Below are 8,855 nucleotides of genomic sequence, written 5' to 3'. Positions count from 1 at the left end.
TGGTTCAAATTAAAAAGGTTTAGTACTATAAACTAGATAAACAACAAGCTTTATTTAAAAATAATTTTTTTTAATAAAAAAGAAACTAATAATTTCTAAACAAAAACTTTTTTCACTTAACTGAATAATAAGTTTTAAAACTGAAAACACACAAAAATTGAATTCTATTTAGCTTTAATTAAATTTACCATTAATATAACAATAATTACTTACACACAATTTAGATTAAGTTTAAGAGGATTTCAAATAGTTTAGAAAAAGTATTACGTATAGAAAAAAAAACTATAGAACTGAACATACTTCAGTATTAAGTGAGATGATAAGAAATTACAAAGTTTACATTTTTATATCTGTTACAAAAAGATTATTTTTTTTAAAACAAGAGTATTCAAAACTAGGTAATGAAAAAATGATAAAGAAACTGTACAAAGTTTTTAACAATCAATGAAACAAATATGTACCGAAATAATATTTTTATCTAAGTTACAAAAATATTCAAAAGTTCAGCCAAGGGTGAGACTTTAGTTTGGAACCACGGGTTTCCCCGTAGTCCCACCTTAGCTCCTCACCCTTGGCTATGTCGGCCGATGCCACAAAATATGCGTGCGGCATCGGCTCGCAGGTGTGGAACTTGTCCGGATTGATGAGCCACTTGATCCTCATCTGGCAGTTCGGCTTCTTCCTGCTGTGGTTGAGCAACCGACCCAAACTGCCGTCTTCTTCCGTGGCGTCCACTCCCCATGTGTCTCCATTCGTTTGAATACAGACGAGGAACGAAGTATCATCTTCACGATCTAACTCACGTTCCCTTTCTTTCAATTGCTTTGGGGTGAGTAACGTACCTGAATAATTGCAGATGAAGGACTCTTTTGCAATTAATGCGGTAGAACGCACACCTCTACCTGAATAATTTTATTTGATAAATAATGAATTTTTAAAAATTTAATAAGTTGTATGAAAATATATTTTAAATAATTACATTAAGCTACAAACCAATTCTTTCTGTATATAACATTTAAATATTAGTTTCTTCATTCTTTATTACATGACAGTTTGATTTTATCAAAAATACAGTTCCATTTAATAAAAAACTATGAAAATATTTATCAGATATATCTTTTTGTGTAATAAGTTTTCCATACAAACCAAAGCAATACAAATTTTTCAATCTCAATATTCTTGGAAACTAAAATTCTACCTTAAGAGTATCTCTTTTTTCTTTTGTTTAATTTTGAAAGTTTAGAACAGTTATAAAATAAAAAATTGATAAAAAAAAATGTTCTTTTATAAATATTACTAATTTTTTGTTAAAACTTAAACTTTTTCTTTAGTTATGTTTCTGTACTTTATAAATAATACCTTTTAATCTTTTTCAAAAGAAAACTTAAATTCAAAATATAACTTTTGCCTTAAACTTTTTTTTGCCTTTTTAGTTTTAATCTTTCAAATTACAAACTTTGATTTATTATATCTTAAAAATTACTGAATAGTATAAAACTGGTCATAGCCTATTAGTTTATGTAAACAAGTTAAAAAAAAGTATTTTCTTTTATATATGTAAACATATTTAAATATAGAGTAAAGTGAATAATACTAACCTATTGATTTTGTGTCAAATTCTTCTATGCTATTTTCTTCTTCGTTGAGGATCTTTTCATTTAGGACTAAGTCATTTCTTTCTTTGTCGGTTACTTTGCATGAAGATCTTCGTTTCATGGTGTTTTTTTTAATTTTTTGTAAAATCTATAACTTTAGATTATCTATTAATTACTGAAGTGCTAATGTATAAAATGTTATATTTTTAGCAAACTGAGTAAATCTATACTAGTTAAACTTATGTTTATGATTTATATATATATATATAAATAAAGGTTTATTTAAAGATGCAAAACTCAAAGGACTCGAGTTTCGTGAATATTCACTCATCAGCTTCAAAACAAGTTTAAAATAAAGCACAAAAAAAATCACTAATGAAAGTTAAAAATTTTTTGCATAAATAGATTATGACGTAATTTTGAAACTATCGAAAATCGTCCTTTTAGTTTTGCATCTTTAAATAAACCTTTTTAATAATAAAGCCCTCAAGGTTGGCTCAGTGTGAAAATTTAATTTATCAACTTAAATAATTTAATTATATATATATTTATATATATATACTAAAAATATTTAAATACTTGTATATGATAAAACATTTATTTATTTTCAACTTTAACCAAAGCATCACCAAAAATTATGGTGAAACTGCAACTGCAGTTTATTCGTACATGAACAATAAGATAAAAAAATTAAATTTGTAATAATTATATAAAATTATATTCAAGTTTACATTTTTAGTAATAACCATGTAAGTAAGTTTTAAATACACTTCAGTCAACTCATTAAGCAACTTCATACATAGTCAAAATTGAGATCATATATTTATGTTTTAATATAAATATTCGAGATAGACTCAGATAAAATTCTACATGAAAACTCTTAAAGTAAGTATATTTCAAACATAAACTAGATTAAATGAGCTTAATTAAATTCAATTCCTTATTATATTCTTTTTAATAAGGTTGCTTTTAAAAGTTCGTTGTAAAAATATATATTTTATAATTAAAAACTAATAAAGAATATCATATATTAACAACAAAGTTAATCACTAATGAGTTTAAGTTATGCATTACTCAGAGTGACACTTTTGTAGGTTTTTAGTTTAACTTTCACTTTTTAAAATGTGAAACTACAGTCAGCAATTTTTCACCAATAAAGCTGGCGACTTTTGGTAAAGTTTCAGTTTATCTATGACAAATGAGCTTGTGATTTGTATTAAAACATTTAGTTTGCCTTTTCAAAACTTATAGCTATGTTTATGATTCCTAGCAGAATGTAAACACCAGTGTTTCAAAATAATAAGTTTAAAGAAAAACATAAAAACATAACTTTCTTAACAAACATAAAAACATCTAACAATTTTTTTAGATATAACATTTGATTATTAAACTCTTGTAAAAACTTAAGTATTGTAACTGATTTAGTTATTTTACCCGTGCGACTCTTTAACCGAAAGTTTTTGTGCAGTTTTGTCATAGGACCAAATGTGTAAAGGTCGTTTTTAATTTATAAATAAATTTTTAAGTATACATGATATGTTTAATTACTTGAACTAGTTCATTTAAATTAGGATTTAAGTACTCAAAAGATTTAGATTACAGACAGTTCTCTCAAAAGTTGTAAAATTGTTTTGACTTTGTAAAGAACTTGATTTTAAACTTTTTATGTGTTTTTAAAAAGTTCACAGCAAGTACGTGAAACTTCTTACTAATTTGCAAGTTTATTTACTGGTTGGTAGAGTTTGGTGTAACAGTATTTATAACACTTAAAATTTAAAAAAGAACCTAGTAAATTTATCAGAACAACGTTTTTTTGAATAGAGCAGGTAAAACAATGCAGGTAATGACGAATTGACTGATTGACGTAAACATATAGACAATAAAACGTTTGTTATTGTAGAAAGAAAGAAAAAATGTGAACGCTTACAACTAAGGTAAATGGATTGGTGTGAAGAAAGACTTTTCGGTCATCGAGCTGCACACAATTTACTTGTAACTAATTCTTTGAGCTAACTTTAAAACAAATATGAAAAAATAAAAACAAAAACTTAGAAATTGAATATATATACATTTTTTTTCTTATTAAGTTTAAAAATGGTTTGCACCCGTTTTTAGCCCATTACTGCAAATATTGACCATGTAAACCATAGTCGACTATGGGCTCCACACCGTCTCCTCCCCTAGATTTCTATTTTTATGATCAGTCAGGTGCATTCATATTTTTTTTTGTTGTCTTTTTACAAGAGCAACCAAAAAAAATGCAACAAATAAATCAAAAATGAACAAATGGGGAGAGGTTAGTAATGTCAATCGTCAAGTATACATAAAATATTTAGTAATGTCATAAAACTGTAAGAGCATAATGTATTTCAAAATAGCGGGAAGAGAAAGTCTGATGTGTCTCTACCATAAAACAAATTGAACGTTTTTTTAATATACTCTCTTTTTTTAGGACTACGAGTCGTAGTCTACGACCCTGCTTTGTACTTGCTTTAGCCCAGTAAGTTTAATCAGAGCTAACCCCTTGTAATTATTTATTAAGTTAATTTAACTACCACAACTATGGTAACTACCACTAAAAGTAAACAAACAGTTTTTACTGTTTAAACAGATTCTTAATAGTTTTCATGATTTTAAAGTACTTAAGAGGTGTGCTTGAGCTGAGCTTTATAGTTTTGAACTATTAAAACCAAAATTAAACAAACATCCACAAATGGAAAGTTTATAACAGGATATCAAGTTGCACTTGATTACTGTTTAGAAGTTTTGGAGCTAAAACTTCATTCTATTGCTTAAGGGAAAGCTCACAAGGTCAAGTTTAATACTGATGCAAGTTTAATAAAAAAAAATGAAAAAAATAAACTGCAGACCAGAAATGACTGATGTGATGTTACCAAAAATTAAGAACTGTGCTATATAAATCAGGTATCGAAAGCAGTGGGGAGATTCTAGCCACAGCCTGCTGAAGTAAACATGATAATAAAGAATATACAGTTATATTGTTTTCTTGTATTTTATAAAGTGTTTTTTTAGTAGTGTTATTTTTATAAGTATTTCTTATTTACATTATAAGTAGTTAAATCTTATTTTGTTTTATACATTCTTAAAGTATATTCTTGCTAGATTAAATCTTGTGTAAAAGTTTTGAACACATTTAAAGTGTTTTCTAAATTTGATGTTCTTTATATATTTGTTAGTGTTTGCAATTGTTCTTTATATAAAATATGTTAGCTCATGTCATGCCTAGTTTTTAATATAGTAGCCCTTAAGTATTATTGAATATAAGCATTTAGTATAAGTTAAGTTTATGATCTAAAGGTACCTACATCCATAGGTTAAAAGGTAGCTCTATTGACAACCTATTTACTCATTTTGTATTTTAACTTAAGTTTCAAGCTTTTTTTTTAATAAGTTTTAGTAGTGAGTTTACAAAAGTGGGAGTGATAAACTGTTTTCACATATGTAGATACACTGTGTGTATAGTGGATTTTTGTAGCAAATACTTCTTGGGGACTCTAGCGTTATTTTTTTCCCACACATTGTAGTTTTAAGTGTTTAGGGACTAATGTTGCAAAATTTTGTTTTATTATATGTGTCAACCACTGGGTTTTGATCTTTTAACAATTAACTCTAAAAGATTTCAAAGGTGGTAAGACCCCTTCATCATTAGGCCATACATTTAGATAACAATCAACTTCAATTTAAAATTTAAAAATTCATTATAAATATGTTTTATAAATCATTTAACTTTTGGAAAAAAATCGAAAATAGCACTCAAAAAGCTAAGTATATAAATATATTGGAAAGAAAATGTAGTTATTTTCATTTGGAAATTGTATTTGGATAATTTTAAAGATTGTATTACAGTACCTCTGTAATAATTTTTAGTGTTAAGTTTTTTTTAATTATTTTCATTTAGAACAGGGTGGCTATTTTATTTTAAATTGTGAAAAAACTAGAATAACCTGAAAATTTTAAAATTTACCCAAAAAATCTAGTAATACCTAGAATTTGAAACTTTTTTGTAAAAACCTAGAAAGACCTAAATTTTGAACTAGAATCAAATCTTAAATTTTAAAATAAAATCTTAAATGACAGACTGTGGTTACTTAATCTGGAATATAAAATAATTGTAAAAGATTGTGTATAAAAACTGGAATATACAAAAGTTTTTAAAAACAAAGAATTATTAAAAATCATTAAACACCTGAAATTACATCTTTTACATTTAAAATAATGTAATTTTAGTTATATAAGAAATAACTTTTAAACACTAAACATTAATTATACTTCATTTGATTTTTTTTTAATCTATTAGAACTAGCATGACAACATTTTTTAGTAATTTTATAGTTCTAAACACATTGTTTAATCTTTAATTAAAGTTTTGACTAATAAAAGACAAGAAATTTTGTACTTTCAAAAATCTGAAAAAAAATCTGAAAACTTGGAAGAAATTTTAGAAAACCATTAGACACCCGTTTTTATTGTAATAAATGAAGTATTTTTTTTTAAAACAATTCCAGTAAATATAAACTTTAAAACTTTAATCACCTTTGATAAATAGTTGTTTTGTGACATGCTTAAAAAATTAATTTCAGCTTCAAACCAACCTGATTATCATAGGAAGTTTATATAAATGTATGACAGTGTTCAGCCTTGCATAGTGTTCATAAAAATAGTAAAACAACTTCTAACTATCAGCTAAGTTATTGCATTTTGCACAGTTATCAAAAGAAGTGTATATTTTAAACTGCTTCCACTGTTTTCAAATCATCTTTAAAATCAGCCACACAAATGGGATAACTTCAAGGGAAATACTCAAGTATAACATGCTAGTTTAAACTTTATTGGGATTTTTTCTAAAAATCATGCTAGTTTGTATACTTTTACTAAACATTTGCATTTTGCTCATAATTATATTTCAAATTTTATCATACACTTAGACAAGTTTTATAGTTTGAAATTTTTTGAGATTTTTTTTTGAAAAATTATGCTAGTTTGAAATTTATTAAGATTGCTATGAAAAATTATGTTAGTTTTAAATTTATTGAGATTTTTTCGAAAAATTTGCTAGTTTGAAATTTATTGAGATTCTTTTTAAATTTGCTAGTTTGAAATTTTTTGAGAATTTTATTTGAAAAATTATGCTAGTTTGAAATTTATTGAGACTTTTTTTGAAAAATTATGTAAGCTTGCTCATATATGTATATAATTTTTCAATTTTATCACTTAGACTAGCTTTTAACCTCAAAGCTTTTTAAGTTGACTTTTTTAGTAATTGTGATGTTACCACAAAATGTTCTTTTTTTGGTTCAAAAAACCAAGTTTTGTTGAGAAAATTTGCTGTAATAGATCATTTTAAAATTAATAAGTATTTTTTAAAAGGTTCTCAAAATTATCATAAAAATATATTCAGTAGCTTTGCTAAAATTAAGGTTCTTTATCAAAACTAAGTTATATCTGCTTTCTTAAAAGAAGTGTAATATATTTTCATTTTGTTAGTGTTATTTATTTGTTATTTACCTAGAATTGAAAAAAATCTCAAATCAAATGGTGGTATTAACTTTCAATAAGAATTTTGGCATATAGAATTGACAATTTTAGTTTTACAGTTAATAACATTTCAACCAATTTAAAAAAAAAGTAATTTTTTTCAGATTTCTCCTACTAAGAAACAAATTAAGTTTTATTTAAAATGTTTACTTAAGCCAATTGAATAATTTTAAAGTTTTTTGCTGCACAGTTACAAAAAACTAGCCTTTTTAATTTTTTGTGGACTGTAAAGTTAGTAGACTTCATTTAATAGAATACTGAAAACTTTTTAAAGTTTTATTTTTACTACACATTTACAAAACTATTTTTGAAGTTCAATAAGATCCAGAAAAGAATCTTGGAGTTTACTAAACTGCACACAAAACCTATTGTCTGAATTTCTATCTAAATAAACTCATTTTAAATGGCACACAGGTCTTTGTTTTGCAAGTCTTTTGGTTATATGAATTTTTATTCTAGTTTGTATTTAATAGTATAAAAAGTTATCAATTTTATGTCTTTATAACTTGTTTATTTTGTTCATTGAAAAATTTCTGAGTGTTATCTTGGTTTTAATATACTTAAAGAAATTTAGCTTTATATTTTTTTGGATCTTTTTATACTTAATTATATTAGATATACAGTAATTAAGACTCTCTTAAACATTTTAAACTTTGGTTCACGGTAAAACAATTTGAAATTTTATAATTTCTGTTTACAAACTAAAACGGAAGTTGTTTTTTAAAATTTGAAAAATTAAAATGTTGTTTATTAAACTCTAATAGATAAATACACTGTTTAACAAGAGAATCTGATAGAAAAAAACTGTTCAAAATTTTCAACTTTGACTACACAAAATTTAATAATAAAAGTCTATACAGGGTTTTTGAAAAAGTGTAACATTTTATAGAATTTAATTGGTTTTTTATCTCTTAGTAAAGATACAACCACTTGTTAACTATGATAATTTTAAGAAGCTATCTTCATCTTAAAACTTGAATTAATACGCGATGAAAGCTTTCAAAAGAATTTAAGAACCAGGTCCTTTTTCAAGCTGCCAAGCACACATATAAGAGCTCTAAGATTATCAGTGAAAAAGATCTGTAAGTTGTTGGTGTCTTTAACACTTGTTGTAATTGATGTGAAACTAAAAAGTTTCTTTAAGAACAAAATAACGTTGTTAGTTGTAAAATAATTGTTTACAATTTTTATTTCAATAGTTAAATAACTACTTATTGTATTGCTTTATAATTCTATATTATCTGAAGTATTTTATTTATACGTTATATTTATACTTTACAACCGTTATGATAAAAAAGTATTGCTTGCAACCAAAGTTTAATTATTTTTAACTTTTTTTTTCTCAGATCATAACTAAGTTATTGATTAAAAATTTTTATTTTTATACTTCTTTTTTGTATGATTCAATGTTAATTAGTGTTAAATGTTCAAGTGTTTCTATAGTTTATTTATTCCTCTACCAAAAATATCTTCTGCTTTTTGTTATACACGTGAGCATGCACAGCACCTCTTTAAAATGAAGTTTTATATTCTAGAGTTTATTTGATGACTAAATTCAAAATTACAATTTTATGTTTTTTATGCTACATATTTTAATACTTTGTATGTTTGTGCTAAGTATGTATTTTTTCATATAAACAAAACAGGTTTAACAAAAAAATTATTTACAAAACAAAATTGCTGATGTAACTGTTGTTTGTGACA

The 8,855-nt window shown here is 25.0% G+C and overlaps 1 protein-coding gene across 1 annotated transcript; it reads right to left on the bottom strand.

Annotated features, from left to right (window-relative positions):
* Positions 1 to 495: 495 nt before the first annotated feature.
* LOC145845668 (N-lysine methyltransferase KMT5A-like) lies at positions 496 to 1,716 on the bottom strand. Its single transcript, XM_082952785.1, has 2 exons — positions 1,599 to 1,716; positions 496 to 902 (listed from the first exon to the last, which is right to left on the bottom strand). The coding sequence occupies exons 1-2, from the start codon at positions 1,714 to 1,716 to the stop codon at positions 496 to 498; spliced, it is 525 nt and encodes a 174-aa protein (XP_082808911.1).
* Positions 1,717 to 8,855: the final 7,139 nt, after the last annotated feature.

Source organism: Thalia democratica, unplaced genomic scaffold, assembly GCF_965202585.1.
Source record: "Thalia democratica unplaced genomic scaffold, ktThaDemo2.hap1.1 HAP1_SCAFFOLD_121, whole genome shotgun sequence".
Classification (NCBI taxonomy): domain Eukaryota; kingdom Metazoa; phylum Chordata; class Thaliacea; order Salpida; family Salpidae; genus Thalia; species Thalia democratica.
The sequence above is the reverse complement of the archived record's forward strand: the minus strand, read 5'-3'. Positions and strand labels throughout refer to the sequence as shown.

Excerpts from the sequence above, each read along its gene's own strand:
- LOC145845668 (XM_082952785.1), bottom strand. The coding sequence starts at position 1,716 with ATGAAACGAAGATCTTCATGCAAAGTAACCGACAAAGAAAGAAATGAC. Across the intron at positions 903-1,598 it reads ATTTGACACAAAATCAATAG|GTAGAGGTGTGCGTTCTACC; the intron begins GTTAGTATTATT and ends AAAATTATTCAG.